General features: G+C 39.8%; 1 protein-coding gene across 3 annotated transcripts in view; it reads right to left on the bottom strand.

Annotated features, from left to right (window-relative positions):
• Positions 1-16418, bottom strand: part of LOC117513740 (pituitary tumor-transforming gene 1 protein-interacting protein) — an 82394-nt gene extending 65976 nt beyond the window's left edge. For 2 of the 3 annotated variants that reach the window (XM_034173971.1, XM_034173973.1), the window contains exons 1-3: positions 16166-16418; positions 16016-16062; positions 9406-9514 (exon numbers count right to left, since the gene is read on the bottom strand). In XM_034173971.1, coding sequence (XP_034029862.1) covers positions 9406-9514; positions 16016-16062; positions 16166-16289 — 280 coding nt within the window. In that variant the 5' untranslated portion in view covers positions 16290-16418. Of the gene's footprint in view, positions 1-9405; positions 9515-16015; positions 16067-16165 lie in introns of all 3 variants that reach the window. The other variant, XM_034173972.1, reaches the window with a different exon arrangement.
• Between the last annotated feature and the right edge of the window lie 209 nt (positions 16419-16627).

Genomic DNA, 16627 nt, shown 5'->3' with positions numbered 1-16627 from the left:
CAATCGGACAAGCATTAATGTCAATGTCTACATAAGGACGGCATTCTGTGCAGTACGTGTACGGACGAGAAGAAGCGAGTGACAGCCGGACTGGGTTGCAGTTATTGTGAATGATTAAACATTGGATAGTTTGTCTTTAAAATAAAAGCTAAAGAACATAAACACAGCAGTGTAAGTGTGGGCAATGGTGTGCCATGAAGATCCAGAATGGTGAAGGTTTTCCTTACAACCATTTGCTTCAGGTGGTTTAACTGATTAGGTCCTCCCATCACCTTAAAATCCTGATGATCTGTGAAATCATTTGCTGACGTGATTAGGGATGGGTATCGATAAGATTTTATTGATATCGATACCATTATCGATTCCGCTTATCAATCCAATTCCTTATCAATTCCCTTATCGATACCTCTTGTGAATTTTGTGTGTACTAAAAGTAGGCTTTACAGGTTTTCTATGTCAATGGGTCAAAGAGCTTTTTCTTATCATGCACCCGCTCTGTGTAACGGTCTTCCTGTGACTGTGAGTCAGTTGGAGTCTGTGAACATTTTTAAGTCAAGACTTAAAGCCTATTTTTATTCTCTTTCTTATTAATCATTTTTTTATAGTTTTTATCTGTTTTATTCTTTTACTTCTGTTTTTAATTATGTATTTGAATTTTTAAATTTTTACTTATTTTAATTTATGCTGAACTGTTCTGTGAGGCGCCTTGAGACGGCTTTTGTTGTGATTTGGCGCTTTATAAGCCAATTAAATAGAAATTGAACAACATTTTATTGAGTCCTAAAGTAAATAAATATGTAATTGGTCACTGGATCCTTAAACTTTGGACATAATAAACTCTACATGGTGGATCCTTGATCTCTGGACATAAAAAGAAATAAACAATATCTGTAGTTATTGTCAAATGCATTTCCTTTCAGACATTATTGGCATGAATGTCTTTCCATACATCTGAGCTGAGCTCAGCTGGCTGCACTGCATGTCAGGATGTAATTTATAAAGAATGCAGGACGTCTCTTTTTGGGAGGAAAAAAAAAAACAACAACATTTTAGTCGATTGTAGTTTCTTGTCTGTGTTATGTTTGTAAGAGGTGTCATTTTATTTAAAGCGAAAATTTGTTTTGAAGTTATGAATTCCGACCGGACTCTGTCTCAGCAGACAGCCGTGCAACGTTTGCAGCTGTGCCAATGGAACGGAGGATGATTCTCATCTCTTGACTGCAACAAGACGGGTCCCAGTTAGTGACTTTAATCCAAACAAAAGTGACTCACAATAATGGCTTTGAGAGGGGTTAAGAAGCAGACTTGCTGTTTCTGAAGAGGAGCGAATCAAAGAACCATGAGCCAGTGGATCAAAGCATTGCTTCATTGGTTCATGCTTCAAAGTGGTGTCGCGCTGTAGAAACGGTTGATTACAGAGCCGCTGTAGGGTCTGTAATCAACGCAGAGGAATGATCATTTTCCCAACAACCACCCTCAAAAACAATGGCTGCTCTGAAGGAACGATAAGGGAATTGTTAAGCAAAAAGGCTATTGATATTGGTGGATTGAATCATTTCTTAACGATACTCAAAAGGAACCGGTTCTCGATACCCATCCCTAGATGTGATTGGTAGTCAAGAAACAATGCACCTTTTTGGACCTTCAAGCTCACCCCTGCTGAAAACTTTGGTCCGGACTGACAGGATTTCACAGCAGACAATGCTGTGCCTTTTAGTCAATACCACATTAGAGAGGAAATATGTTTGTGTTGCAGAAATGGAATCCAGTATTTGTAACCTGTTTTCCATTTGAGCCATGAGTATGACGGTTGACTGCACTCACCCACTCAGCTCTATTTCCCTCCAGGTAAGATGTGTTTGCTCACCAGAACCTCCTACCTACAGAACATCAAATATCCTAAAGCTATTTGCTTCCAAAAGTAACATGTATCTGTATTATATAGCTAGTCGAACAGCATTTGAGGACTTCCATCAACATATACAGCGGGTTCACTTTTTTGAATGATCTTTCACACAGCACTATTTACAGTTTCTGCATTTTATCTTTATTCAACCACAGCAACACAAATTTCTAAAGGAAACAAACAGCTACTTTAAGGAACTAAAACCTTTAGTGAACTTCCTCAAATCAGTCCACAAGCATGAATGTCACTGAAACTCAGAATTCTGAATTTAACAACATACCAATTAACTATTATGTTAAGCAACATAATTTTCAGTTTTCCAACAACACTTGAGGGCTGAAACACAAATGTAAAAGAGTGCTTCAGTTCCACAGAACCTGTGATAGAGATTTGCCATCATTAAGCACCAATGTTAACATTCTGCAAATGATGCAATCTCTGGCAGAGGCCAATGCACTCTCATCAGTTTTGTGGCCAACAAACCTTTTGCTATCTAGTGTGCTTTATTAATAAAATATGAACAATTTGATAACAAGGATTTCGTTGCCAATGATACCATTTACTTGTCCCATAAATCATCACTCAGACCATGTTACCAGTCAAGTTGTTTTTTTAACTAACATGTTGGCTTTATCAGTGTAGATGCCTTTCGTGAAACACAAATTATTGAGGAGTTTTAAACAGTGTGAATGGCATGAAAGCATTATTACGAGGGTACACTCACAGATGATGGTCAAGGACATTTTCACGAGAGACCAATAACAACATTTTTAAAAACATACCATTTTCAATATTTGATGATCCAAGTTCTGACATGCCATTACATGAACCAACATTCTTTTGTTCCACAGAAACAAAAAGCATGAACAAATATTCATCCTAACATTTATTTTGTGTAGTTTTTACAATAAGTCCTCGCGTAGATAACATGACATAACACAGTTTGAAATTCAACTTGTTTAATTGAGTTGTTTTACTCTACTGACACAATGACTTAATGTTAGACACAAAGATAAACATGGTCACTTTGCTGATCTATATTTATTGCCCTTTACATAAAGTGAGGCAATTAAGTATTTGATCCACTTTTGATTTGAAATTGAAGTTTTCCCACCTACAAAGAATGGAGAGGTCTGTAATTTTTATCGTAGGTACACTTGAACTGTGAGAGACAGAATCTTAAAAAAAAAAAAAAAAATCAGAAAATCACATTGATTTTTACATAATCTGAATTTTATTACATGAAATAAGTATTTGATGCAATCGAAAAACAGACCTTAATATTTGGTACACAAACATTTGTTTGCAATTACAGAGGTCAGATGTTTCCTGCAGTTTTTTACCAAGTTTGCACACACTGTGGCAAGATTTGTTATTGAGTTCAGGTCTGGAGACTGGCGAGGCTCCTCAACGACCTTCAAATACTTCTTACAGAGCCCCTCCTTAGTTCCCCTGGCTGTATATTTCAGGTCACTGTCATGCTGGAAGACCCAGCCATGACCCATCTTTAATGCTCCTACTGTCAGAAAGAGGTTGTTTGGCAAAATCTCACAATACATGACCCCATCCATCCTCCCTTCAATATGGTGCAGTTGTCCTGTCCCCTTTGCAGAAAAGCACCTTCAAAAATGATGTTTCCACCCCATGCTTCCTGGTTGGGATGGTGTTCTTGGGGTTGTTCTCATCCTCTAACACACAAGTGGAGTTGATACCAAAAAGCTCTATTTTGGTCTCATCTGACCGCATGACCTTCTCCCATGCCTCCTCTGGATCATCCAGATGGTCACTGGAGAACTTCAAATGGGCCTGGACATGTGCTGGCTTCAGCAGGGGGACCTTGTGTGCCCTGCAGGATTTTAAACCATGACAGCGTAGTGTGTTACTAATCTCTGCGACTGTGGTCCCAGCTCTTTTCAGGTCATTGACCAGGACCTCCTGTGTAGCGCTGGGCTTTCTCAGAATCATCCTTACCCCGCAAGGTGAGATCTTACATGGAGCATCAGACCGAGGAAGATTGGCAGTCATCTTGCGTTTTGTCCATTTTCTAATAATTATGCAAACAGTTGTTGCCTTCTTACCAAGCTGCTTGCCTTTTGTCCTGTAGTCCATCCCAGCCTTGTGCAGGGCTACAAAATTGGAGTGTGATTGACTGAGTGTGTGGACAGGTGTCTTGTATACAGGTAACAAGTTCAAACAGGTGCAATTAATACAGGTAAAGAGTGCAGAATCAGAGGACTTCTTAAAGAAAAAACTAACAGGTCTGTGAGAACCAGAATTCTTGCAGGTTGGTAGGTGATCAAATACTTATTTCATGCAATAAAATGCAAATTAATTATTTAACTAGAAGCACTCGGACAGCGCAAATCTCTGCCAATGCCATAGGGTCACTGACATCACATGGAATACCCTTTGGCAAAGTGAGTTATTCCACATTGTTTCACACATCTACTGTCATGTTTCAGATTCAATGGTTAACCCTCTGGGGTCCGAAGGCATTTTTTGGACAGTTCACTCGCCTGGCATAAATGTTTTATTATTGCTGTTAACAGCTGTCCCTGCATCCCACAATCAAGTTTTATGTCTTTTTTTTCAGGACAACCTGTACTTTCAAAATATATATGCTATAGTTCTGTTTTATAAGTGTAATAAAGGTTTACAATCAGAAATAAGAAAGGAAAAAGTAAAGCGGGACACACATTTATTCAAAACACACAGCAAACTATAATAAACTAGTAACACATCACTCCTAAAAACAATCTTTGGTGTGTCACGTGAGGTGAATCTGCCCTACGATTGGATTTTGGAAAACCATGTGACGGTGAACCAATTCCGATTGGACACTCACATTGTTCACGTCATCCCACAGCTTCTATGAGGAGTAAAAAGATGGTGGACAGTGGCTCGAAAGTCCGCGGAGTTAACTTTTCAGCAAAAAAAAAAAAAAAAAGTAAGTTTCTATCTCATATCATTAAAAAGTTATTTACATTTTAGCAAAGCTTGGTCGTCGTATACGACGGCATCGGCCCCAGGGGGTTAAACCCTTAGATCTTCAGCAAATGTATTTATAAAAAGAAACTGCATGAACTACACAAGTTTTTTATTTTCTAATAACGAGTTTATTCAATGAGGAGAAACATGCTAAATTATTGTTGTGTTGTAACTATTATTATTAACTATTATTAACTATTATGTTATGGTGTTAATGATGGCTTTCGTTTAGCTTTTCTGTATGTAAATCCCATTTCCTTTAGGCGGTTTCTTACAGTTCGGTCACAGACGTTGACTCCAGTTTCCTCCCACTCGTACCTCATTTGTTTTGTTGTGCATTTTCGATTTTTGAGACATATTGCTTTAAGTTTTCTGTCTTGACGCTTTGATGTCTTCCTTGGTCTACCAGTATGTTTGCCTTTAACAACCTTCCCATGTTGTTTGTATTTGGTCCAGAGTTTAGACACAGCTGACTGTGAACAACCAACATCTTTTGCAACATTGCGTGATGATTTACCCTCTTAAGAGTTTGATAATCCTCTCCTTTGTTTCAATTGACATCTCTCGTGTTGGAGCCATGATTCATGTCAGTCCACTTGGTGCAACAGCTCTCCAAGGTGTGATCACTCCTTTTTAGATGCAGACTAACGAGCAGATCTGATTTGATGCAGGTGTTAGTTTTGGGGATGAAAATTTACAGGGTGATTCCATAATTTATTCCTCAGAATTGAGTGAGTCCATATTTTTTTTCCCTCTGCTTGTTCTAAAAAGTAACCGTTACTGACTGCCACAATTATTTTTCCTGATTTCTTAGTGTTTCTTAAAGCCAGAAAGTTGCCATTTGAAATGACTTTAGTTTTGTGTCATGTCTGTGATCTGCTTTTTTTCTATAAAATTAAACAACTGAATGAACATCCTCCGAGGCCGGTGATTCCATAATTATTGCCAGGGGTTGTATACCTTCGTGTTCATTTTTAACCAGAAAAAGTCATTTTCCTATCTGCAAAATGCACACCTTGTCAGCTAATGTCAGTCAAGTCCATCTAAAAGTTTTGTTCAAAATTTTGATCAGATATCAGTGAATTTTGTGATGTCCTTTTGATGGAGAGAGACCTAACACCCCTATTCCACAGGGTACCATTCTATTACGAATGCCATGATCAAATCAAATCAATTTTATTTATATAGCGCCAAATCACAACAAACAGGTGCCCCAAGGCGCTTTATATTGTAAGGCAAAAGCCATACAATAATTACAGAAAAACCCCAACGGTCAAAACGACCCCCTGTGAGCAAGCACTAGGCGACAGTGGGAAGGAAAAACTCCCTTTTAACAGGAAGAAACCTCCAGCAGAACCAGGCTCAGGGAGGGGCAGTCTTCTGCTGGGACTGGTTGGGGCTGAGGGGAGAGAATCAGGAAAAAGACATGCTGTGGAAGAGAGCAGAGGTCAATCACTAATGATTAAATGCAGAGTGGTGCATACAAAGCAAAAAGAGAAAGAAACACTCAGTGCATCATGGGAACCCCCAGCAGTCTAAGTCTGTAGCAGCATAACTAAGGGATGGTTCAGGGTCACCTGATCCTGCCCTAACTATAAGCTTTAGCAAAAAGGAAAGTTTTAAGCCTAATCTTAAAAGTAGAGAGGGTGTCTGTCTCCCTGATCTGAATTGGGAGCTGGTTCCACAGGAGAGGAGCCTGAAAGCTGAAGGCTCTGCCTCCCATTCTACTCTTAAAAACCCTAGGAACTACAAGTAAGCCTGCAGTCTGAGAGCGAAGCGCTCTATTGGGGTGATATGGTACTAAGAGGTCCCTAAGATAAGATGGGACCTGATTATTCAAAACCTTATAAGTAAGAAGAAGAATTTTAAATTCTATTCTAGAATTAACAGGAAGCCAATGAAGAGAGGCCAATATGGGTGAAATATGCTCTGATACAAGGAAAGTGCAAAAAAAATGGATAAAATTGCTTACTCCAGCTTGCCTCCTGCAGGCTGGCTTAGAAATTGCAGACCTGGCAACTGGCAAGCTTATTGAGTGCTGACCTGGCAACCCGCCCAAAACCAAAAGTAGGAGCGGTGTCTGGCCACGCCCTCATACAAAATCATACAGTGTAATGTGATTTTCTCTATTCTTTGTAGGTGGGAAAACTTGCAAAACTGACAGTGAATCAAATACTTATTTGCCTCACTGTACATATTGCTGACTGTGTGAGAAGCATGGCGTCTCCAGGTTTAGCCCAACCACTTTCAGTGACTGTCCCTACAACTTCTTTGGAGGAATAATTGCAAAAATGCATGCAGTGCACTGGCCCGTTTAGATTCAAATTAAAGTGCACCCTTGCACACAAGTGTGAAGCTTGCTACCTGACCTGAGTACCATGTGAACTGCGAAAATAAGGGCTCCAATGACCAGGTCGTGATTGTAATTAAAGGGCACATACACTCTCAATGTAAGGACCCCAGTGACCTCCCCTTGGTGCCCCCAGTCACCATAGCAGATCTGGTGTCAATTGCTTAATTGCTGTGACTGTGCATAGCACACGCGCGCACATGCGCGCACACACACACACACACACACACACACACACACACACACACACACACACTTTTAACCTAAAGGCCCTAGTGACCTCCCCCTTTTTGTTCTCAGTCACCATAGCAATTTTGGTGTTGATTGCATAATTACAGTGGTTGTGCATAGCAAACACACATACATGCACGCAAACACACTTTCAATCTAAAGCCCCTTTCACACCAGGCCAACGTAGAGTTGCATAATGCGGTGTACCGACTACGCCGAGCTTATGCAGTCCTCTGTGGCAACACGCCAAGGGACATGGACTCAAAAATGGACTAAAAAATTAAACATGTTTAATTTTAACTTTTAATTTTTTTCATGGACATTCGGTGTAGAACACTGTGTCCAGTGCTCTATGCAAGCCTATGCAACACTCTGCTACTGTATGTATGTCTGTGCAACACTGCATTACTGTACGAGGTCTGTCCATAAAGTAACGGTCCTTTTTATTTTTTTCAAAAACTATATGGATTTGATTCATATGTTTTTACGTCAGCCAAGCTTGAACCTTCGTGCGCATGCGTGAGTTTTTCCACGCCTGTCGGTTGCGTCATTCGCCTGTGAGCACGCCTTGTGGGAGGAGTGGTCCAGCCGCTGATGGAGCGAGACAAAGGAACACCTCCGTTTCGGAGTGCCAGATGACAAGTTGGGACATGTCCAGCTCCCCACAATTTCTCTTATACTCACTCGACTGGTAAGCACTGAAAGCCGAGATAGGCATGTCCCAACTTGTTGTCTGGCACTCCGAAACAGAGGTGTTCCTTTGTCTCGCTCCATCAGCGGCTCCATCGTGATGCGCGAAGCCTCCGCGCAGCTTTCCATGACAAAATCTCTTGTTAAAAGTGAAATCTGCCGGAAAATGGCTGATGTTCAGCTCTTGTAATAACCAGAGAAATTGCACACGCCGGCCCCGGCTCCACAGAGCCATCCGTTTAGAAATTATCTGGTGGTTTCTGCCTCGTCGTCGTAGCTCGGAGCGCGGCGCACCGAGCACCATTGTGGGCCATTCTTAAACCTGTAGTAACACTCCTTATTCTCTATGAAGCCCGTAAAATTTTCATCGAAAGCCAGATAAATATTTCGAATGGTTTCCAGCTGCATGTCTCTAACAGTTTCTGAAAAAATTCTGATGGAAAAAAAGCCCAAATCATTCCGCCATTTCCTGACAATGAAAATCCGATGAGGGAGCTGGACCACTCCTCCCACAAGGCGTGCTCACAGGCGAATGACGCAACCGACAGGCATGTAAAAACTCACGCATGCGCATGAAGGTTCAAGCTTGGCTGACGTAAAAACATATGAATCAAATCCATATAGTTTTTGAAAAAATAAAAAGGACCGTTACTTTATGGACAGACCTCATACAGACAGACCTCATAGCCTTCGCAATTGTACGCTATCCTACGCCAGTCCGTCTGAAAAAACTTAAGTTTTTTTTATCAGTACATACCGGCATCGCTAGATTTTATTAATCACGTTGGACTCTGCTGAACTTTGCTGGCAGTGAATCTTCAAAACCACAGAAGACGAGGAGGTGGGCCAAAACCACAAAAGAACCTCCCGCGCACAACGTAAGCAGCCATTCCTGCGTAATGAATACGCAGCACAATAAAACTCTAAGCAGGACGGGTGTGAAAGGGGCTTAAGGGCCCCAGTGACCTCCCCCTTGGTGTCCCCAGTCACCATAGCCAGTTTGGTGTTGATTGCTTAATTACTGTGGCTGTGCATAGCAAACACACACACACACCCCTTCAGCCTTATATACTTGATGTCAGCATCAACACACTGCGATTTCATGCAAGACAACGAATAAATTCATGTCTAGAATAAGTCTCGATAATTCATACAAGTGTGCACATTTCTCTTAAACATAGCATTCAGATAATCATGACTTTTCATCATGTTTCACATCGTAAGCAGAAGATCAACTTACGCCAACACACTCCCCAACGGGCTTGGGACCACTTGCACACTGATGGTGGAGGCAGAAGCCAGGACACCGGGTAGTGTGTACAATTGTTGGTGGTAAAACACCACAGACACTGCAGAAAAAGACAAAGCATTATGACTGTACTGACATGTGAAAACCACATTCATGGTGTGAAAATGATCATCCCTTATCAATATCAAGACAGCCCGTTGAAAACTATCCAGAGTCCATGCTTTATGAGTATATACAGAAGAATGTTTAAGTGAAGCTTGAAAGAGTCTTCATTATGTTTCATTCACAATTGTATTCAATGTCTATAATAATAATGTGAACTCCAGATTCCACATTCCATTTCATTTAAGCACCAACTCTGGTGCTTATGAAATATATTAAGGAGGAAAATTCTAATGATGATAATAAAATTGAATTCAATACAAGTTAATTCTCTGTTTCGCAGTTGTGAATCTTGCGCCATCTCGCAGTCCGTGACTCACGCTTTCAGCAGAGTTCCATGTCAGGAGCTCAGCGCTCACAATGTAAGCCATCCTCGTGAAGTGTGGACAATAAGACAACATCGGAGCACGGCAGAAGTCCATTACAGTTGCTACACCTCCTCTAGATAACCCTCTCAACTTGGGAGAACATGTCATCATCATAATTGCCTGTGAACTCGCTGGATCAACGCCATCCACATCCTTGCTTTGCCATTGTTTACATGCGCTGTGAGACAGCGGAACTCCGCTAGCGCCACGGAGCATTCTGGGAAGCGCAGGGGGCCACCAAGGGGATTATGAGAAACATTAACGTACCGAATAGCAATAGTGAACACTACCATTAAACATCTATAAACTGACAACAGAATCAAAATATTTAAAATGCACATATGAGGCCAACACTGGCATCACATGACCATGCTTCCTGCTTTCCTGACAACTGCATCTCAGTTGAAGACTTCTGGTGCTCATCTGTGGCAAACCAGAAAGCAAAAAAAAAAAAAAAAAAAAAAAAAAAAAAAAAAAAAAAACACACACGCAGGAATCTATTCCAGAAGAATCCAAAGCCTGAACTACTGCCTCTGCACTGACCATGGATAACATTCACTAAATCCTGGCAATAGCAAATGAAGATGAAAGACGAGACCACAGAGGAAAGTTAAATACTACACTTCTAAAGACTGTATATCATAAATATATATATTTTAGCTGATCATGTGACCCTCACTCCTCAACCCCACTGGGAAAACCATACCGCATATTTGGTAATTAAATAATTAAAATGCATTTTGAAATGAACTCACTGCCTGCCTGCCAGTGTGTTTTTTATCCCAGACTTGGCAGGAGGAAAAGTGGTAAAAGTAGCTTATTAGAGTTAGACAATGTCTAACTTAATTGGTATATCTTGATGTGTACCATAATACATCATATGTCAAAAGTGAAAATTGGATGAAATGTTGCAGTTCCACTACAGCAGCAGGACATTCTGAACAAAATAGCTGAAAGTGCAGCCTAAAGAGATGCCTCCACAGCGCTCACACCCCTGCTTCAGTAAAACACACATACAGCTCACCAACAATTAGTGCAGCTCAACGTTTAGCCATAAAAATAAAAACTTGCATCATCTTTAATTTTTCCACTCTGGCTGCTGCTCCTTTACAAAAATAATCATCAATGCACAATTTGACCTCTGCAAAAATTGCTTGTAGCCATTTGTGTATTTAATATTTTCTATGGCTGTCAAAATAATATGTTAACTTAGATTAACTGATTACAGCATCTATAACGTATTACATATTTTTAATTCACATTAATTGCACTTTGAGCCATTTCTTTCTGATGTCACTGACTTGATCAGTAAATAAAGAGTGTTGGGGAGCAATAACTGGCTTGGTGGTGTGCGCCCCTGGACACTTTTTTGCACAGTTTGAACAACACCAGACCAGAAGTATTTTTTAATAGCACTAACTGAAAAATAATGCTATCGCCATATTCACACAACATAGATTAGCCTTTTTTTGTTATCTGACAAATATTTTCCCATGTCTCATCTCCATGTGTGACACATATGAAATAGTTTTCTTGCAAAAGTAACTTGCTTTAATAACTCATCAACAGATCTCAAATGTGGGGGTTTGGGCCATAAACAGAAACGCTTGTTAGGTTTAACAGTGATTAATTAACAGCCAAAAAGAGCTCCTACAGGTTTAAAAACCATGTCAAGATGCTTGATTCACAATGTTTTTCATGCAGATTTTAACATTCAATGGACAAATTTTAAAATGAAATGGCCTCGTCTCCAACAACATAATTGTTAAAGGGGTAATATATTGCCACATCAGTTTTTTTTATCTTCATTTTATATTTTATGTATTTGATATTTAATGTTAATAAGCATTAAGTCAATTTCAATTTATTAATTTATATAACGCCAAATCACGACAAAGTCGCCCCAAGGCGCTTCACATAATTCACAACAACACAAATTAATCTAAAATCAAAATTAAAAGCAAGAAAAGCACAGTTAAAAGATAAAACACAGTAGAATAAAAAGAAATTACAAAACAAACACAAACAGATTAAAAAATTAATGATAAGACAGTCTAAAAAAGTGGGTCTTCAGTCTTGATTTAAAAATCTCCACCGTGTCAGACTGCCGAATAACAGCAGGTAGATCATTCCAAAGAGCCGGACCACGGTAGGAGAAGGCTCTATACCCCACAGACTTTTTGTTCATCCTCGGAACACACAGAAGCCCTGCGCCCTGCGAACACAAAGGCCTAGCAGGTACGTAGGGCTTAACCAAGTCCGCCAAGTAGGAAGGTGCCAGTCCATGAACAATTTTATAAACCAACAATAAAACTTTAAAATCCAATCTGGCAGAAACCGGTAGCCAATGAAGGGATGCCAGAAAGGGAGTAATGTGGTCAAACCTTCTATTTTGTGTCAAAATTCTGGCAGCAGCATTCTGCAGCAACTGAAGTCCTCGAATGCTAGACTGCGGCAGGCCAGAGAATAAAGCATTACAATAATCCAATCTAGAAGAGACAAATGCATGAATCAGAGTCTCAGCATCAGCCATAGACAGGATGGGACGAATCTTTGCTATATATAAGTCAGTGGTTTCATTTCAGAGTGATGCAGTCATTCATGCAGAACAGGGCCTGCATGTTTCCTCTGTACAAAATATAACCCAATGCTAAAATACCCTCAGCCGTATGAGCATAATATGTAACGGAATGTGACCTTTTGACCTCTTAAAATAGGTCAAGGTTAGCCATCTTTGAACTTGTCTAAGGTCTGTGTGCCAAGAATGCTCCCTATGAATTTGAAGACCTTGGCAGCAGCTAATAGGAATGGATTTATGCTGTCGGCCCTATGAGCATAAAAATAGGAAACAATGTGAACTTCAGACCAAGAATGTTCCCTTTGACTGTGAAGATCCTGGCAGTAATAGGACTGGACTTACGCTGAGAACAGACAGACAGACAGACGGACGGATGGGCACAAGGTCTTTGCAATATACGATGGCCATATTTTGGCCATGGGATAAAAAAAATAGAACACAAAAGTCTAACATCAAATCAGGCCTGGTAAAAAAAAAAAACTTTTTTCTAAAAAGTCATGATTTGTGATTTTTTTTTAAACTGAAATACCTTTGATTTAAAACAACTTTTTCATTTTTATTTATTTCAATCTTCTAAATTAGACTATACAAATAATATTAGTTATAATCATTACTGACATGTTAAAACATAAAGGTGCACATACAACATGTACAAGTACCATTAATTAATGGCACTGACATTTCAGTGATGTTTTAAACACTGATTTCGAAAAAAACAATTTTATGACTGATTTTGTTTGTTTGTTTGTTTTTCATTGGGGTTTTTTGGTGCAGGATCCAGTGCCTTGGATGTCTTTTAATGCATTGACTGTGTTTTCATTTATTATACTGTTCAGTATTCATTACCTGTCCCTCCAAGCATTTTAATGCAAAACATACTGAATTTAGTTGTAACCAAATTTGTTATGAAAAAAAAAAAATACCTTGCCTTGTGGAGGCTGCTGCTTTGTCACAAAGTTAACAAAAACCAGTTGAGCAGCTCTGCTCACTTCAGCATTACTGCGGTGAGAAAAGTGATGAAAAATTCAGTTTAAACACACACACACACACACAGCTGATGAGATCACCAAGAGCAGTAACATTTAACCTTCCAAAGTGTACATACAGCAACAGTGGTCGATTACAAGTTGATCAATAATTGCTCAGGATTGGTTCAGTACTTCAATCATTTGTTTTAATGGAGGTCTTTAAAACACAGTCTGAGGCCCCATTCTGACTTCAACAGATAGTCCATAACTGTGAAAAACTGGTGTGTGAAGTTTATGGTTACCCATGAATGTGATCTTGCAGGTGGTGTGATGACATAATGTGCAAGGCTTGTATCATGCAGTGTGTGCAAGAACAACCTAAGCATAACCATAGACGCCGTAGTACACAACATTTCTAGAGAACGTCCCAGAGATGTTACGCTGTGTAGGTTTCACAGTGGATTTCACAGTGGCTCCTCATGTATCAGAAAACGTCACAGGTTGGATCGGTATTTTCCAATACTTGGATTATGTCAGTATCGGAAGCCGATCCCGATCCTTGGATCGGTTGCAACCTTATCCAAGAGTTCAATCTTTGTCACATCAGAGCAGAGAATTTTATTTCTCATAGTCTGAGAATCCTGTAGGTGCCTTTTAGTAAACTCCAGCTGGGCTGCCATGTGCCTTTTTCTAAAGAAGTGGCTTCCATCTTGATTTCTTAGTTTTTTATTGTGTGTAGAATTTTGAGGAAAAAAACAAGAATGTCATCCATTTTGGAATGAGGATGGAACACAATAAAATGTAAAAAAAAAGTGAAATGATGTGAATACTTTCTGGATGCAATCTACATATGGAGGTGAGAAGGGTGATTTACCAGGTTAATGTATGTTTGTTTTTCGTAATTTTTATTACAAAATAACAAATATGTAAATGTCCAGTGTCTCATTAAAGATGAATATCATCTACTTGCTGTTGATGAAACCAGGCAAGGCTCCACGTTGTAGTGGCAGTAATGTTGTTTCTCTGCATGCAGGCTGAGATAGAAAAAAAGAGCTCTTTTCTGCACAGCAAAAATGTATCAATTTATTTTCTCTTACCGAAAGCAGTACCATTTACATTGGAGCATATAATTAACTTTAATTGAAGCAGATAGCATTGGGTTGTGTGTGCGGTCATTAATGTTGGAGATTACTGGGATGTAATACTGGGTTTCAGTACACATCCTTACTGGACGGTCATTTTCATTAGGTTGATTTGGGTTTGGTTATTAAAAATTCTAACCAGCTTATTGTCTCAATATCAGGCAAAATTTTCTGAATATTCACTTTGTAAATTGTTTTTGGAAATTGTGTCGCTAGCATGGCCCAAGCAGAGGGTCACCCCTTTGAGTCTGGTCTACTTGAGGTTTCTTCCTCAAATCATCAGAGGGAGTTTTTCCTGACCACTGTCACCTGTGTGCTTACTCTAGGGGTTGGTCACCTTACTTGAGGCGACTTTGTTGTGATTTGGTGCTATACAAATGAAAATAAATTGAAAATTGCATCATGACAGTGAAGCTAATGTCACAAAAGCTACAGATACATGCAAACAGCGCTAACAGTGATACAAATTAAATGGTATGCAAATTTCACTCGATGGAAATACTGCAGAACAGACTACTTATATGATCTGTTATGACAATTAACCACAAAGCAAGCTATATTATTATATATTTGGAATAAAATACGCAGGACGGGCAGTCAATCAGTCCACAGCAGTTAGCAGTCTCTGTTAGCGGGGCTCTAGACTCAGCTCATGGCATACACTGTCACTCAAAGCGACCATAACCCAAATTATTCACAACTTTATGCTTTAAAAAATATATGAAATCAATGAGTTATAAAAACTAATAAGTAAATCAACTCCCCCCCACACACAAATGTGCGTGCGCGCGCGCGCGCACACACACACACACACACACACACACACACACACACACACACACACACACACACACACACTCGCACAAAGTTGGTTATTTCTGCTCTAAATTTTGACATTTTAACACAAGAGTCTATGGAGTGGAACTTGCTTTTGGAGTCAGCCTGAAGCAGCAATTCAAGGAACTGCAAGATTTTCCACTTCCAGTTGGAGGTTGGGGCTCCTTATCTAACAACCTCAGAGATCATAGGACAACAGGGGCATAAATCCGACATTAATGAGTGCATACACACAACCCGATGCTATCTCCTTCCATTAAAGTTAATGATAAGCTCCAATCTTCAATCTGTCTGTGTATGCATTGCAGAATTAATGAATAAAGTTTGATTTGATAGACCCACATAAAGTCTTTAACCATAGTCAGTGTTTAAGAAGTTTCTGAAAATTCTGGCTAAAAGGCAGGCAGTAAAGAGTAATCTGCAACGTTTCCACCACAGTGGATGTCAGACTTTGAACAATTGATGTTTGATAAACAACACATCATAAAAAAATACTTTATGACGAAGCATTGTTTGGGGCAAAGGGGTGGGTGAGACCAGTCTTACCTCGGCATGTGGGACACAGGTGTCACATGTAGAGTACACAGAACAGGCTGAAAACACAAAACATAAGATTAACTAACTGACAGTAACAGCATTAGAAGCAAAACGGCTACTGTACCCTGCACTTAAGTGTTTATCTGAAAAATAACTTACGTGCTGGTGCTGGTGACGGCGACGGTGTTGTCTGACATACTGCCTGGCTAACAAAGCTGACGAGAACGACGGCAGCAAACACGAAAATGGGCAGAATTTGTCTCTCTGTTGTTAAAGTGAGCATTGTCAAAATAACAACAACCGTTTCACCTTTTAACAAATATCAGAAATGTAAATCAACGAGTCCACAAAAGGCTTCAGAAAACTCTTGTTTCTGTTTTGGTCTCGTGAACTCGCGCACTTCCGCCTGGACGCAGCATAAACACACCGGAAGTATTGTGGCAGCCATCTTACTACACCCATCAGACAATCTGCACCGCACCCACTGATAGCCAATATTTTTGAATTCATCATTCTTCTTCTCCAATTATTCTTCTCTACAAGAGTCAAGACAGAAGTCAGACCACCAGAGCAAGAATTTTAGCTGAGGAAGCTTCTGTGATTTGAAGCGAAACGTCCTCG

This window comes from Thalassophryne amazonica, chromosome 7 (genome assembly GCF_902500255.1).
Source record: "Thalassophryne amazonica chromosome 7, fThaAma1.1, whole genome shotgun sequence".
NCBI classification, from domain to species: Eukaryota; Metazoa; Chordata; class Actinopteri; order Batrachoidiformes; family Batrachoididae; genus Thalassophryne; species Thalassophryne amazonica.
Note: the sequence above shows the minus strand (reverse complement) of the source record. Positions and strands in the feature narration are given on the sequence as shown.